The sequence below is a fragment of the Drosophila miranda genome, chromosome 3 (assembly GCF_003369915.1).
Source record: "Drosophila miranda strain MSH22 chromosome 3, D.miranda_PacBio2.1, whole genome shotgun sequence".
NCBI lineage: Eukaryota > Metazoa > Arthropoda > Insecta > Diptera > Drosophilidae > Drosophila > Drosophila miranda.
Window position 1 is genome coordinate 6,069,967 of NC_046676.1, and position 16,495 is coordinate 6,086,461.

General features: G+C 39.8%; 6 protein-coding genes across 7 annotated transcripts; 3 read left to right on the top strand and 3 right to left on the bottom strand.

Annotated features, from left to right (window-relative positions):
- The first annotated feature begins 1,658 nt into the window (after nucleotides 1-1,658).
- LOC108160455 lies at nucleotides 1,659-5,560 on the top strand. The gene is made up of 4 exons (XM_017294471.2): nucleotides 1,659-1,841; nucleotides 4,575-4,765; nucleotides 4,826-5,103; nucleotides 5,165-5,560. The coding sequence occupies exons 1-4, from the start codon at nucleotides 1,793-1,795 to the stop codon at nucleotides 5,427-5,429; spliced, it is 783 nt and encodes a 260-aa protein (XP_017149960.1). The 5' UTR covers nucleotides 1,659-1,792; the 3' UTR covers nucleotides 5,430-5,560.
- A 574-nt stretch (nucleotides 5,561-6,134) lies between these two features.
- On the bottom strand, nucleotides 6,135-7,326 carry LOC108160454 (mRNA-decapping enzyme 1B). Its single transcript, XM_017294470.2, has one exon. The coding sequence runs from the start codon at nucleotides 7,195-7,197 to the stop codon at nucleotides 6,166-6,168; it is 1,032 nt and encodes a 343-aa protein (XP_017149959.1). The 5' UTR covers nucleotides 7,198-7,326; the 3' UTR covers nucleotides 6,135-6,165.
- A 372-nt stretch (nucleotides 7,327-7,698) lies between these two features.
- Nucleotides 7,699-10,454, top strand: LOC108160091 (DNA ligase 1). Its single transcript, XM_017293868.2, has 7 exons — nucleotides 7,699-7,799; nucleotides 7,871-7,933; nucleotides 8,000-8,278; nucleotides 8,338-8,970; nucleotides 9,021-9,646; nucleotides 9,704-9,949; nucleotides 10,015-10,454. Exons 1-7 carry the CDS (start codon nucleotides 7,783-7,785, stop codon nucleotides 10,380-10,382), a joined length of 2,232 nt encoding a protein of 743 aa, XP_017149357.1. The 5' UTR covers nucleotides 7,699-7,782; the 3' UTR covers nucleotides 10,383-10,454.
- Nucleotides 10,327-12,092, bottom strand: LOC108160092 (regulator of nonsense transcripts 3B). The gene is made up of 2 exons (XM_017293869.2): nucleotides 10,766-12,092; nucleotides 10,327-10,699 (listed from the first exon to the last, which is right to left on the bottom strand). The coding sequence occupies exons 1-2, from the start codon at nucleotides 12,050-12,052 to the stop codon at nucleotides 10,442-10,444; spliced, it is 1,545 nt and encodes a 514-aa protein (XP_017149358.1). The 5' UTR covers nucleotides 12,053-12,092; the 3' UTR covers nucleotides 10,327-10,441.
- A 737-nt stretch (nucleotides 12,093-12,829) lies between these two features.
- On the top strand, nucleotides 12,830-14,797 carry LOC108159526. Of its 2 annotated transcripts, none has more exons than XM_017292895.2 (2): nucleotides 12,830-14,071; nucleotides 14,134-14,302. In XM_017292895.2, the coding sequence occupies exons 1-2, from the start codon at nucleotides 13,063-13,065 to the stop codon at nucleotides 14,217-14,219; spliced, it is 1,095 nt and encodes a 364-aa protein (XP_017148384.1). In that variant the 5' UTR covers nucleotides 12,830-13,062; the 3' UTR covers nucleotides 14,220-14,302. The 2 variants fall into 2 exon arrangements, with proteins under 2 accessions (XP_017148384.1, XP_017148382.1); XM_017292893.2 differs by having other exon boundaries at nucleotides 12,831-14,071; nucleotides 14,147-14,797.
- On the bottom strand, nucleotides 14,785-16,251 carry LOC108159527 (methyltransferase-like protein 9). The gene is made up of 3 exons (XM_017292896.2): nucleotides 16,050-16,251; nucleotides 15,705-15,986; nucleotides 14,785-15,648 (listed from the first exon to the last, which is right to left on the bottom strand). Exons 1-3 carry the CDS (start codon nucleotides 16,140-16,142, stop codon nucleotides 15,103-15,105), a joined length of 921 nt encoding a protein of 306 aa, XP_017148385.1. The 5' UTR covers nucleotides 16,143-16,251; the 3' UTR covers nucleotides 14,785-15,102.
- Between the last annotated feature and the right edge of the window lie 244 nt (nucleotides 16,252-16,495).

Genomic DNA, 16,495 nt, shown 5'->3' on the forward strand with positions numbered 1-16,495 from the left:
AAGTAATATTAAATTAATTAATATTAAAAGTACATTTTAAAAATTGCTTAAATATTATAGGGATATAATTTCCGTATTAAGGGTAGATGGATTTATTATATATATATTTGGACTGTGAGTTTTCTTCCGTACAAAACGTAAGCAAAAGGGTATTCAACAGTGTCCTTCCGCATGGAATGCATATTTTTGCATGGCTGTATAATACAACAAACGCAAAGGACTATAATGCTTATAAGATTATTCTTTACGAGAGATGAAATTAGTTCGTAACTTCTGATGGTTTATAGATAGCCAGGGTAATCACGTTGGACAGAATTTCATATTTGGTGGGGGTGTTTTTAGCAAGTAACACAAGTGACAAGTGACGGCGAACGACCTCTGAAAAGTATATCCAATCGGACTAATGATTTGGAGAACGCCCAACCCTTAAACCAGACACGGCATTCCTGGTCCCTAATTGTATGGGCGTCAAATCCTGGTGGGACGTTAGCTGGATTTGAACATCCCTAAAATATTATCCCGGCCTTAACCCAGGGGACCCGTCTTCTTTTTCTATCCATCAATAGACCGCCCATGCAATTACTTAGTTATCCCGAGTGATGGGCTCATCTGTTCCAAGGTTTTCGGCGTTTTCCTTTATTGTCGAACCAAGCTACTTACACGCAGGGAGCTAGTTCGGAACGCCACCTGCAATACAACGCTTGAAGGACAGAAGAAGTCGAAGAATGCTTAAAAGTGGCAGTAAAAGCCCGACCAGTAACCCCACTAAACCGAGTACAACAGCTTTGCATACGCTCATCATAGAGTATGAACTATAATCTAATATTGAGAGCCATGAAGTCCATAATTCAGTTAGGTCTCTATCCATTAATTTATTTATATCTACGTTGGTGCAATTATATGCATACAGAAGTACATACATATGTATGTACATATGATTAAATTCCGAAAGGGTTATGTTTTCGTGGTGTATTGTATTCAGACATTTGCATGCTAGAGTGAAGGCTTTATCTTTTGTAAGGCAGCGAAGCGGAACGAGCTCCTCAATGTTTGTATGAACAAAATCAGAGTACTCTTAAACGAACTCGTTTTAAGCATACCATACTATACCATACCCTTCCGTAACAACTACTATCTAGGACAGAGAAGATTATACTGCATTTTTAAACTTACCCTGTACAAGCCAACATATCCAAACTATATTTTAAAATGAACACACTGATCCCAACATTCTAAAACCAAGAAAAAAGGGTCAGGTCAGCACGCTTCCTTTCTGCCCTAAAGGTCGCTAGTGGGCGTAGGTATGTGTAACAACCAACTTGTGCTCAAATAGTCAACGTCAGCCGTTAGTAGCTAGGAGCAACGGAGAGTAACGAAGCGGAAAGCCTTTCCAACCCCCATATGTATAGGACAGCTGCAAAACGATCTCTCGTGATCACACACACATTTCCACATAATTCTACCATGCACAAGTGGCACGAGCTCGGGGCTCCGGCTCGGGCTCTGGATGTGTACAAGATCAGCGAGGCAGAGAGAAAATGCCGGCATTATCTTTTCTATATAGCCACGCTGGGTGGGTTGTGTTGTGGTGGTGTGCGGTGTCTTCTTGGCTTTGGCTCTCTACGTGTGCTCTCTCTTGACGGTGGCCAGCACATTCAGTTGTGCTATACCCGACACTTGTGTTTGACCATGCAGAGCAAGCGGTTAAGCTAAATACTTGTACATTTGTGAAAGTCTGTTCGGTGGTATACATACTAGTATATGTATGAGGAAGTGTTGTAAATAAACTATTATGGATCCTCTGCTTATTGTCATTCTTACGATAGGATTATTCCAAAGAGGTACGGAACTTAAGTGCGAAATGTGAAAAATATTTAACATTGGAGAACTATTTTTAAATTAAGAAATGAAGTCATTTCATCGGGAAAATAAACGTATATAAACTTATATATACACTGAATGTACATTGTACAAACCTTGAGAAAAATAATGACAAATCGGATATCTATAAATACATACATACAGAGGTGGTCAAAAGTATTTACACAAAGAGTTTTTTTTCGCAAGTTCAAGTTTAGGAGCTGTTTTTGTTGTTGTTGAAATCAAAATAAAAAAAAAAGCTTTACGGGCAAAAAGCTTGATCTACTAGGAATTGGTTGAAAGAAGAATTAGAAAAATAACTGTTAATGGGCTAAAAATAGAAGCATGTGAACTGTTGTCAAAAGTATTTACACAAATTTGCATTGCTTCAGAAGTATTTACACAATGCAAATTAGAGCTTATTCTTAGACTTGGTTTGACTAAGTGCAGTCGTTTTTTCGTTTATTGCAGTTGCAGTTTAAAATTTAAAATTAACTTAGTAAAATGGTGAAGACAAAGGAGTTGTCTGTTGAAACTCGATCCGAGATCGTTACAAAATTTAAAAGCGGGGTTTCAGCGTCGGAACTGGCCAAAACTTACAAAATTTGTAGACAAACCGTTTATAATCTGGAAAAGAAAAAGGACACGAATGGAAACTTACAGAATTTAAAAAGAAGTGGAAGGAAACAAGCGATGGATGAACGGGAATGTAGACGTTTAATTGGCATAGTCGATAAAAATCCGTCGATAAGCCCAGTTAAATTGTCTGCAGATTCGCAACAATTGATTGGAAAAAAAGTCTGTGATGCTACAATACGTCGGAGATTGAAGGAGATCGACATACGAACGTATACAGTGCGAAAAATAATAGAAATTTCCGAAGCAAATAAAGCAAAACGCCTCTCATTCGCATTGGAATACGTTAAAAAACCAAAGGAGTTTTGGAACAATGTTTTATGGACAGATGAAGTAGCTTTCCAGTTCCAAGGCTCATTTTGTAAAAGATTTATGCATCTACGACAAGCAAAAAAACAAAGTGCAGTGCAACCATTAAACAGATTTGGTGGAGGCACAGTGATGTTCTGGGGGTGCATGTCTTACTACGGATTTGGAGACTTTGTTCCAATAGAAGGCACTCTGAATCAGACCCGGTATCTCGTTATACTGAATGACCATGCTTTTGTGTCTGGTGACAGGCTATTTCCCATCTCCGACTGGATTTTACAGCAAGACAATGCTCCATGCCACAAGGGATCGGCACCTACAAAATTTTTACGAGATCTCAATGTGGCTCTTCTTCCCTGGCCTGCGCAGAGCCCTGATCTCAATATCATAGAAAATGTTTGGTCGCTTATTAAAGTACAAAGAACAATTGATAAAAACCGAAAACGCGACGCTACCATCGAGGAAGTAAAGGAAATTTGGTCGAAATTGGAACTTGGATATGCTCGCCACTTAGTGGAATCAGTACCAGCCAGGTTGCAAGCAGTTATTGATGCCAAAGGTGGAATTACAAAATATTAATCATTATTATTATTATTCATCCAACAAATTTAAAAAAAAATCATTAAATCATAATAAAAAATTAGCTTAAAGTTTTGTGTAAATACTTCTGCAGCCTTAAAAATGTGTGTAAATAATTTTGACAACTGATAAGCATCACTTAATTTGCTTCTCCTTATTCGTACAAACAGTTATCTTTTCCAATTATTCTCTCATTCAATTGCTAGTAGATCAATCTTTTTGGCCTAAAAGTTTTTTTTTTTTATTTAGCTTTCAACAACCACAGGAAAAGGTCCTGAAATTTAACATGCAAAAAAAAACTCGTTGTGTAAATACTTTTGACCACCCCTGTATGTACATGTGCACACATAACAACATAAAATACATATGTAGTTTTGATTGACCACGCCAGTAATTGTTCATTCTAATCGGCCATTTCTTAAATACCCTCTTCGGTTTGATCTTAGAATAAAGCAAGGATCAGTTAAGAAGTTATGTGTGATATGTTGTTTTATCTTATATCCATCGGGGAAAATGTGCTACACGTGAACAGTAGTGTCCTACGAAACGGATATTTATTATTTTAATATGCTAATTCCGACTCCAGTTTAAGACTATGGCTCTGATTTTTGCGCTCCAAAACAGCACTGGTTTCAAATAAAAAAATTAAAAAAAAATTAAAATACACATATGTGTATGCCAAACTACCAAAAGGAAATATTTTAAATTTATTTGTTTCTGTTTGTTTGTTATTTGGTTCTATTTTTAAGCTAAACGAGCATCTGTTCACTCGATATTTTTCTTTTCGTAAATAAAAGCTTTTTTGCAAAATCTATATATGTACGTATTTGTATCCATATGTCTGTATATTTATTGTGTATTTTCATGACATATGTATCTACCATAAACTTCCAAACAATTTTCTGTATTCAAATAGTCTGCAAATAGTAGTGTATTTAATTGTTCAGGTGTTCTTACCTATAGTAATGATCTTGATTACACAAGTCGGTTAGATTTTTCTTTGGAAAATACGTTTTAGATGAGGGCTAATTTCGCCGAAACAATCCGTAATCTCGACAAAAAAAAAATATGGCGGCGATATGAAGTCACTATTCTCTCAGATGTGAATAACAAAACCTTAAAGCAAACTCAGACTTAAACAGCTAAATATTCGGCATTTTATCCTAGCCTTTCTTTAATTTAATACACAGGTGGGCTATGCTTGCCAGCAAAAGATGATTCCCAAACGCAACTAATAGTCCTTCAAAATGAAGATATGGAACCTACTGTATTGGACTGTGACTATAATATCAAAGATACAGATTCCTTTCTTACCGTGAAGTGGTTCAGAAATGACAAAACTATATATCAGTGGATTCGTGGAACTCATCCTGCGCCCATTGTAAGTAAAGTTATGAAATACAAAGGCATATTTTATTAAAAAAATATCGTTTTCTTCCAGCCTGAATTTAAAAATGATATTGACAGTTCCTATGAAAGCTCAACGGATCCCAATAAACAGTACAGCTCATTGGCTTTAATTAATCCAACAATACACACTACCGGAGACTACAAGTGTGTAGTTCAGACGAGATCAGAGACGTTTACTAGTCATCAAAAAGTGCAGGTCATCGATGTGAGGAACTATACCCTGTATCTGAACCAGAACAAAATTCAAAATGAAACTCAGCTGGAATGCGTGGTATCCAACGTTTTTCCGAAGCCTACCATAACTATCATGTAAGAAATTGAAAATGACCGAGTGAAATTATTGATAATAAGATTCATTTTTGGCTTACAGATCGGAAGATGATGATGTTGTTAAAAAAGAGCCCAGAGCTCCTGAGGAAAACGAAGAAGGATACTTTAATGCGACCACGGTTGTTGCAGTATATGATACTGATGATGATGTGGATTCTTATCAGTGTGTAGTCTCTTTTGAGGGCTATTCCAAAAATTTAACCGCATTCGCAACATCCGGATCTGGTGGAGGCCATATCGATTTTAGAATGTGGTTATTTTGTGTTATGTACTTTTTCCTTTCGAAATTGAAAGTCTTAATTTAAATAAAAAAAAGTTGTTGATATTTGTTGTTACTAAAACTATGTTTATTGAATTCTATTGCCATGCAACTATCTTTTGTGTGAATTTTTGGCTTCCCATTTGATTTTGTAAATAAAGATATCTTAACCTGAAATTTCTTTCTGATGTTTGTCGCTCTTTAAACTAAACCTTCCCATCCGTACCGAAAATAACCAGACAGCACAGGCACATCATTTCCTTAGCGATCTATTTACTACTATGATCACATTGATACAATTATTTATTAATGTTGTGAAGCATAAATAAAAATAATTAAAAATCATATTTAATTTTTCAGCCCTATGTAGTGAAAGTGAACTAGTTTTGCTATATTCTTTAGACCTATGTATATTTATTACGCCTGTAAATTTGAACATGAAAACTGGTGCAACTTTAGTAGAGAACAAATGCTTGCGTCGTAATCTGAGTTTGCAATATCCTGTGATCTATTGATGTGAGGCTAACAATCGTACTATATCTTTTAGCTAATATGCAGACTCGAGTCGTGAACTGAATCAGAAAGGACTTTGAGGGTTGAAGAGGTCTCAGACGAAAACATGATATTTTAATATATCAAATTATAAATATGAATTGAATGGATGGGTTTCTTATGCTTATGCTGCTTCTTATGCGCTCTGTGGTGATAGATTTTCTTTAACAGTAAGCTAATAAAGTAACGAAAACACAAATCAAAATAAATCATACACATGTATTTATGTTTTAATAAGAATCTTCATCAAATTTCAAATATGCTCTGTGCAACTTATTGACAAACTCCTTATCGTTTTGGATAAGATAAGTGAAGGCCTGCACAAATCGTGATGAGCTTAATGGCTGCACGGGCTCCGGGTTGCCATTGGGTGCATCGAACATGGAAGGAGGCATTAGGGCCGGCTTTGCTTCAGGCTGGTCTCCCACCAGCAAGCGCCTGAGGCAGTTGCCAGCGTCTTCGTTGGCCATTAATGGAGATCCGATTTTCAATTCACTGAGCAGTGGTAAGGGCTGAGCGCTCAACGACGTCTTCTGAAAAGGTGATAGCCTGCACTCGGAAGGGGCTTCTCTGGTCGGAATTAAGCCTTCATTGGGCGTTGCTGCACGCTGTTGCTTCTCCAATTGATCCACTGAAAGCGGCTGTACCCGATTGTACTGTACTGTACCCGACTCTGCTGTAGCTTGCTTCGCCGATTCAAAGAACTTGAGAACATTCCCGGGGGTCACATTTTCCGGTTGCATTGACTTGGACTGGTTGTTGCACTGTGCGTTGTACTCCTTTTGGGCTTTGCTCAGCATATTAAATATGCTTGCATTGTCGTGTTTTGGAATCACAAACGTGGGAGCAGCATTAGGATTCGCCACCAGTCCGTTGGATTCTTTATTCTGCAGTAAGCTGTTCACAACACCATTCATGCGGTCGCACTCTTCACTGTTGTAAAACCAAAATCCCCGGATGCGGGAGCGTTCGTTGCGGTAGAGGAGGAACGGGGGCTGCGACTGCAGCTCAAGACTCCCAGTGATTGGCTCCACAAAAGAAGTTGTATTTAGCCTGTTATTGATGAAAATGCTGTGAAAGGGCTCGGCGTTGCGGTGATATATGAAGAAAGCTCCCTCGACGTCGGTCTTCTCCCATTCATTTTGTTCCGAGTTAAAGGTGTAGAACGCGACGTGCGACGACGAGTCGACGATTTCCTTGGCGTATGGATCTATTTTCTTAATAGCTGACAGGTTCATTCGAGTAATGCTTTCGTCCGCCATATTCTTGCCGAGCTTTGGTAATTGGTAATTAAATTATCAATCAAATTATAACTTTTGCAGTTTCCACAATCAAGAAAAGGGGGGGAAATTGACGTCGGCCAGCGAATAAATCTTGTGTTACTCGTTACTAGTGGACGGAAAAATGGGGTATGGACGACAGGCAAAACGGACCGGAAAATGCAGCGAGTGCAAGGTAAAGTCCACCCATTTGCTAAATATACCTTGAAGACAAAAAGCCGATAGTTTTAAATGAAATGATTTAAGACATCGATACTATCGATAGTATCTAATTTTTTAAAAGTCATTCAAAGTACCTGGAGAAATAGAAACAGAGAGCGGGTTTGAGTCCCGGCACGGCCCTCCCCCTTAATCTAGTAGAAAATGTACTCATCAATGGCCTAAAACTATATGGGCAGAGCTACGGGCTCTGTCTAGCTAGTAATATTCGACGGAATATCAAAAACGAGGAATATGTAAGAGAACTATCGATAGTGCCATCGATAATACTCCACCTCTATTGGAAACTGGCGGGAACACACAATAGCTGCTAATTGCATTTTGTATTTGTATTAAAAGTGCATCAACATGCAACAGTCCATAACGTAAATATTGTTCAATAGTTTTTACTCATTCTACTGCATTGCCTAATCCATATTTTGGTTTTCCACAACAGTTCCTATTTTAAGCAAAAATCCGATGTGCCGGAGAGCCCTGGCAAAGCCAGAGCAGTTTCGGAGTAAGACCAAAAATGCATTTTATTTGAGACAATGCAACTCAAGTGTTTTAACAATTTGTCGTATAGAATTAAGTCGGAGATTGATTTGGCTGAAAATGAACCAAAAATCAAGCGTGAAGATGAGACCTCTGAAGCTAAGATTGAAGCAAAGCGTATTGATCCAAATCCGAGCACAATGGAAGCTATGGAAATCAAGGAGGAGCCGACAAGCAAAGTTGAACGGAAAGTAACAACAATTGGACTGAACTCCACATCTAAAGATAACAAAGAGGAAGTGGAAAACTACGATCCTTCAAACGAAGCGTATCATCCTCTGGAGCACGCATACTGGAAGGCCAAAGCGGTGTAAGTATATCCATTCTCAGAATATCATAGCTTTAATTTAATGAAATAACCTTTTTTAGGACACCGTATTTGGCGTTAGCTCGAACGTTTCAAGTGATAGAGGAGACCAAAGGCCGCCTCAAGATGATTGATACGTTAAGCAATTTTTTTTCCTCGGTTATGTTAGTTAGCCCAAATGACTTGCTGCCCAGTGTTTATCTCAGTATTAACCAGCTGGCCCCCGCCTACGAGGGGCTGGAACTTGGTGTGGCTGAGACAACGTTAATGAAGGCCATCTGCAAGGCGACGGGCCGTAACTTGGCACACATCAAGTCTCAAACGCACTTAACCGGCGACCTGGGCATTGTCGCCGAGCAGTCGCGCGTTTCGCAACGCATGATGTTTCAGCCTGCTCCACTGAACATCAGAGGAGTATTCAACAAGCTAAGAGAAATAGCCAAGATATCTGGTCAGTCCAAGATGACTCTCGTCTATGATGTCTTTGTGGCCTGTCGATCATCTGAGGCTCGTTTCTTTATACGCTCCCTGATTGGCAAGTTGCGCATTGGCATCGCAGAGCAAAGTCTTCTCACTGCTCTTGCAATTGCTTTGGTGAAGAAAAATCACATTAACGACTGCAAGGTCAGCAAAATAGTCGACGTTTACAAAGATGAAATAACGGAGACTACGTTATTGCTGAAAACAGCATATAGGTAGGTACACGAGTTATCAGTATCTACATATTAAAATACGTATTTTCTAGCCAATGCCCCAACTACGACATTATTATTCCTGCAATATTGAAGTATGACATCAAGGAGCTCCAAGAACGTTGCCCCATGCACCCAGGCATGCCGCTGAGGCCAATGCTCGCACAACCAACAAAAGGAGTTCATGAGGTGTTTGAGCGCTTTGGAAGCATGCACATAACGTGCGAATGGAAATACGACGGCGAACGAGCCCAGATTCACTGCAACGAGCGGGGAGAGATAAGCATATTCTCTCGCAACTCGGAGAACAACACGGCGAAGTATCCGGATTTGATTGCCAGGAGCAAAGGTTTCCTTAAGGGTGCAGTGCAGTCTTACATTATTGATAGCGAAATCGTTGCCTGGGACGTTGAGCGAAAGCAGATTCTGCCATTCCAAGTACTCAGTACGCGCAAAAGAAAAAACGTGGACATAGAAGAGATCAAAGTTCAAGTCTGTGTTTACATATTCGATCTTCTGTATATTAATGGTACGACCCTTGTCACAAGTCCACTATCCGAGCGCCGCAAGCTGCTGCTAGAACATTTCCAGGAAGTCGAAGGTGAATGGAAATTCGCCACAGCTCTGGACACTAACGATATGGATGAGGTGCAGCAATTTTTAGAGGAATCAGTTAAAGGTCGGTCGAGCATCAGTGTAGCCATTTCCAAAAATTAGATCGTTGATGTTCTTCCAGGCAATTGTGAGGGACTCATGGTCAAGACATTGGATGAGGAAGCCACGTATGAAATCGCAAAAAGATCAAGGAATTGGCTTAAGTTGAAAAAGGATTATTTGTCAAATGTGGGCGACTCGCTTGATCTTGTTGTAATTGGCGGCTACAAAGGAAAGGGACGACGAACCGGGACCTATGGCGGATTTCTGCTTGCCTGCTATGACACCGAAAACGAGGAATACCAGAGCATCTGCAAAATTGGAACAGGTTCTATTTAATTTTATTAATTTTACATTTAGATGAATCTCATTCACTAAATTGACTTCTTTCAGGGTTCACTGATGAAGATTTGCGGATACACTCTGAATTCTTAGGCAAACATGTCATACCCAGTGCCAAGTCATACTTTAGATATGACTCAAGCCTGGAACCGGACCACTGGTTTGAGCCGGCTCAGGTTTGGGAAGTAAAGTGCGCAGACCTCTCACTTAGCCCCATCCATAGAGCAGCCATAGGCATCGTTGACACCGAGCGGGGTATTTCGCTCCGATTCCCCCGATTCATTCGAATTCGAGATGATAAGAGCAGCGAAAACGCAACAGATGCCAATCAAGTAGCCCACATGTACCAGTCGCAGGATCAGGTTAAGAATAATCAGAAGACTTGTACACAGATGGATATGGAGAGCGAGTTCTACTGACGCAACTGCCCCATCCCAAGAGTGAATGTTCATTTATTTAAAAAATAAACATATTTTTCTTATTTCACGATAGCCGGTTCGTTTGCACTGCAGCTATTTTCTGAAGACTTGGAGATACCCTGGCAGGGCTTCGACTTATTGCGACGACCTGGCCTCTTGTTTTTCCTTGCCGGCTTCTCCTCAGCTAAAGAAACCTCTCCATCCGAAATTGGCTCGTCGCGCGATTTGGAAGCGTCTTTGTTACCGTTTTGAGACTGATCTCCCGATCCCTTACGAACGCGAGCCTTTGGCTGATATATTGCAATAGAAGGACGATCCTGCAACAAATAATACGATCATTTTTATTTTTTTTCAAATTAAATGTTTGGGTGTTTGGTAATCACCTTATTTCGAATGCGACGCTCCTCGGATGATCGAAAGCTTGACTTCCGCGTATCATCGAAACTTTTTGACCTAGATGGACCTGCTGGCTGAACCGTAGTAACTGCCGAATTGTCGGTTTCCGATTGATCGCTGACAGCTTGAACAGTTTTCTTTATGGTATCTGGAACACTGGTTTCTTCCTTCGATTTTGACTGCGCTGCTTCCGAGCAATCACCTACATTCGTTTTCTTGGACGCCAATGGAAGTTCTTCACATTTTTTCAAATCAAATTTGCTTTCTTTTTTTAAAATAGCAATATCTCTTTCTGGCTTATTCAGATCTTTCTGCTGTTTAGATTTTTTACCATTTTTATTGCTGAAAGGCTTTTCCTTATCGGGGTTATCTTGGCGTTCAGGATTTTTTATATCTTTCTGGTCACGTTCGCGGTCCAGCTTTCGCTGCTCATGCTCTTCACGTCGACGTTGGTCGCGCTCCGTCCGACGTTTTGACCGTGAGTTCTTTGCTCCTTCAGTTGTCTGATTTTGGGATTGAACATCTTTAGCGCCGGCTTTGGGCTTGGTGCCAGTATCCTTTTTAACGTCAGCAGTGGATTCTTTCGGCTTACTGCTTTCCGACTGTTCCATTAATTTGACTTGCTTTTGCTCCTCGCGGTGTTTCTTTTTCTCTTCATTCCGTTTTCGGGCTTCTTCCCGCCGCTTTTCCTTTTTGTTAGCTAGGTATTGAAGCAGAGGGGTGGACCGCACCCTGTCGTCAGATTTTCGGTCGAACGTCAGGTCGATCTTAACTTCACCTATGCGGCTTGCCTCTTCTCTTTCATCAGCCAGCTTCTGAAGAAAAGCCTGGTAGTGCGCCTCGGCCTCAATCGTGTTTACCTTGTCATCAGTTCGGGACTTGTTCTTAAGGAAGCACTGGAAAGGAGCATACTCCACCATGGCATGGTATTCAACGCCATATTGATCAACGAAAACGTATCCATCAAATCGATCTCGAAATTGCAGAAGCTCGGTGTTATCCTTTGGGGTCATATCGATGTATGCCCGGCATGTCGCGTCATGACCCAGGGACCAATCTGCTTGGCAGTAATAGTACGAGTCGCTTTCCGACGGCAACGGCCCCACTTGATCCAAGAATTCCTTCTCCGTCATTGTCGGCGGCAAATGCCGCATCACTATCTTGACGGTCGGATTACTTTTTTCCTTCCTGTCTTTTCTCCTGTTTCCTCGCGATCTCTCTGGCTTACTTTCAGGATTACTAGCCTTTTGCTTTTCATCTTTAATTTCTGACATGTTGCCCCAAAATCAAAACAATGCTTGCTACGCAGTGTGACCGGGGATTTATCGGTAAAATATACTGTATCATTTTAAAAATATAACACAAATATACTGACGAATTCAAGTTCAATTATAATTATTCCTCAATTTTTATATTCTGTCGAGTATTACTGCCCACATAATTTTAGGCCGTTGATGAATAAATTTATGTTTTTTAGATCAGTTTAGTCCTTGCTTTTATTGTATTTTGGCTAAAACAAGGCATAAACAAAATAATTCAACAAAAAAAACAGTCGCAATGTTGCTGGTATTTGAAGACATGATGCGTGTATACCCTATTTTGTATACCCTATTTCGTTAATTTCTTTTGAAGATGAAACGTAAAGACCTTTTCTCAAATTGACATTTTAGACATATTCATGTTTTCATATTATTAGTATTTTGTATATATATATCTCGATCCTGATACCTACACATCCTGGAATGAAAAACATTTTCTTAATTTATAATATCCTTTTCCCTAGGGTATGAAAATTAGTGTTGCCGGGAATCATTGCTGTCAACCGGTTATGCACCAATAAATACTCGTTTTTAATCTTCCGTCAAATATTCCCATCTACATATATAGATCTCTCAGTTTTGCCCAGATAATTTTATACAATTGATGAATCAATGTTCTACTTGATTGGCTTAATTTAAATACTTGCTTTTATTGCATTTTTATATACCGTTGAAAATGAAATTTAATAGATTGATGAAATTGACAAAATATACCATTATAAAGTATTAAAAATACCGGAACCAGCAGAGATGCCAGGATTCGTTCAGAAATAAACTACTTGTTGTATGGCTCACAAAATCCAAAGCTATTTCAATATACTTAAATTGAGGACCAGTCATGCAGCGTTAACTCACCTTGACCCTCACCACAGCAGACGACGTCACCTTAGTACTAAATTCACCCTGAGCTGGCTCACGAAAAATATATCAAAGTAAAGTCCCGGCGCATCCATAGTCAACAAATAATGGACCTGCATACGACCACTGTTAACGTGCAATCGTACGGATCGTCTTTAAAGTGTTGTGTTTGTGTGTACAACCGGGCGCGTATGTTGCAGGCCATGCGAATGCAAAGGACTCCGGAAAACGAAAATGGAAAACTAGAAGAGACATCTAAAAAAACTCCAGATTTGTTGTGCAATTGCAAGGTGCAACGATATTGCAGTGTTGCCCATCTTACTGAGGATCTCATGGAGCACCGCGACTTCTGCCAGATTCTAAGGGAAGTCCAACAGGTGGAGAGCATTTCATTTCCTCATTTTCTGCAAGGTGTTGTTCTGTCCCGTACCATGCTGAACCAGGCCATTTCTCAGTTAAAGCTCATCCTGAGCGTCAAACTCCGGCGACCTCTTTCCTTGCGCGAGAAAGAAATAATTGGAAATCCTGGTTACTGCGTTATTTGCTATCGAACCACGCCTCTAAATTCTTGCGCAGGATGTGAGGGCGTGGCCTACTGCTCTGAGTACCATCGGCAACTCGACAAGGATAATCACACGCCGAAAGTGTGTCGAACCCTAGCCCTCGTCTACAGCCCCTACCGACTGCTCGAATCAAATCAATTTCAAATCAAAGAATTCCATAAAGGCAGCATCCTTCAAGAGACCAATCTTGTCGAGGCATTTTACAATGCTACTTTGCTAATGGTGAACGACAGCCCAAACAATCTTCAGCAGTACGATCTGCTTGCTGCTTGCTCTTCATTTAGTACCGTTTGCACCGTTTGCCTAGCTTTGACCCATTTGACCATTGTGGCTGAACCAGATAAGGCTGTCATCGTGTACATTGTGGGAGCAACCAGTGAATGTCTACGCTTCTTCGAAGAAATGCATATAAAATTCTTCTTTCTCCAGTACGAAAGTGTACAAAATTTGGAATTGTACTTTATTGGAAACATGATAGAGGCCCAAGAATCTGAGGAGTCAATTTTTTGCGTGGGAGATCTAAAAAGAACGGTTCTTAAACGGAATGTACCTGGTACGTTTACAAGTTTTTCAAAGACGACCACAATAGATCCCACTCTGATTATAATGCTTCAGCTCGATTTAACAGGGATCGGAAATATGACCCCTCTTCTTGTTGCGCAATTTTATCCTCGTTCTGTACAGATAGAGGAACCAGATGATCGCTATTGGCCGGAATGTCTCATTAAGATTCTTCAAACATATGGTGCGCCAATTTGTTTTACATCTATATCAAAGGTGCTAGCACTTTCCAATTATTCAGTATTCAACGATTTGGCCAGAGAGAACGACATTGTGATCAAACGATCGTACAATATCACCAAAAATCTCTATCGTGGAATATTGCCATTGCGCAATCATTGTGCCGAAGACTCTGAAATGATAGTGTACAGCAACAACTATCTTGAGGTGATGTTTACGAATCCCAAAAACTGAGATATTATTATGCATAACTCTTTGAAAGAGTTAATATCGACAAGTATACAATTCGTGTACTTAATACTCAATAGATCTAGATCTAGATCTAGATTGTACCCACATAAGGGGTATAAAAAGTTGGTTTTGTTTTAGAGTTATATAAAATTCTGTTATATTCCATTGCAATTCAATAAATATCTATTTTTAAGAAAAATATGTGAACAAATACGTTTGCATCTGTTACACTCCATTCTGAAATATGTGAACAAAGACTTGCTTATCTGCTATGTTTCAATATAATAAACATCGTTCAACTTTAAAATTGTATATTTGTAGTGCTTAGATTCGCCTCCATTTTAGGTGACGCCGAACGCAGCCCATGCCATAATTTCAGACAATTTTTGTAAATTACATTATTGGTAATTTATTAGACAAATATAATTTGATACCTAAACTATAGCCTATAAATGTATCAAGTATAAATGCTCAGCTTAGCAACGTGGCCATTAACCTATTTTAGAAAGAACTAGGAATTCAAGCTTAATTTTTCGTACTCGCGGTCGTACGTCGCGTTTTAACTGAATTTTTTAGTCTGGAGAACTTAGAGATATTGGAGACGATACCGGTCTAAGATGCCTTCTTTGAAATTACAACAATTAGATCAATCAGCCAATAAAATGACTGATGAAGGTCTCCTTCGCAAAGATATGGAGCTTTCGTCCAGGACTCTACTTTGAAACCACAGTTTTCCAGCAGGTCCATAAATTTTGTGGCCTCTTCTTCGAAAGATGCTGGTCGTCCGTTGTTACTGCTTTCTAGGAGTGAACGAATAGGCAGATGCGAGGAATTTGTCTCAACATAATGCATATATGGAAGCACTAAGGCTATGACCGCTCGACCCGCTGGTGCGAGTGTATTGTGAATATCTTCCAAAAGTTTGAATGGGTCAAAACATCTATCTAGTACGTTGAGGCATAATATCAGCTCCATGTTTTGCAAGCCTCCAATCTCCGTAATCACATTGAAATTGAGTTTCTTCAGTCTATCTCGCATGGTCCAGCTAGCTTCCGTGGCAAAGACTCTAAGGCCAGCATTTCCACTTAGTTCAGCCACCGTGTTGGCCACTCGTAATGAGATTTCGCCGTCGCCGGCACCGATATCCAAAAGCGTAACCTAAAATACATTCGTAAAGTATTTTTTCCAACATAAGTAAAATGGTTTAATCAAACCGGCTCCGATGTTGCGGAAAATCCTCCAGCTACAAGCAACTTGTTGAATTGATCCTCTGATAGAATAAACATTGAGCCACGCTTTAGAAAGCCATTGATATCGGTTTGAGTCATGAAAAACTGGAGAATTGACCGGGCTAATGCGTGCCATAAATGCAACCATATGTTGGCCGACAGTAATTTGGTTCGTTCCAGCCAGTGCACTGTGGTGCTATCCGGTTGCTCAAGAGCCACAAATTTCGACTGAAACCTGGGAGGCAACGCGTGAGCCAATGAATACCACTGGAATTTGGAAGCAAGCAACTATTAGATCTGTTCATAAAATCATAAAAACTCGGTCCATACCCTTCGGGTGTCTATGCTGTCCAGGGAGTTGTCATTGTGAAACTTAGCATGAATGACTCGGGCTAGAGTACCTCGTGGACGATAAATAGCCATCTTAATAGCTCATTTACATGTTCTTGTCTTATTTAAGCTTTCCTCTTGACTTTTTTTATTTTAATCTTATCACAATTTACTTTATGTACAAATAGTCTCCTCGCTAACTAGAGATGGCCGATATATTTATACATCGTGCATTGTATGGTCCATTGCACTAAGCTTCAAGACCATTGTAGTCTGAAAGACTGATTTAACATGAGGTGAGGTAAACAAATTATTGTAGTGTTTAGTCTCCCAGTGGTATTAGTGAAGAAGCTGTGACTCTTTTGTGCCAAAAATATGTTTTCCAACACGCGCAACTGATTTAGATTAGCCAAAAACCAACAGAACATATCTAAACCAAAGCATAT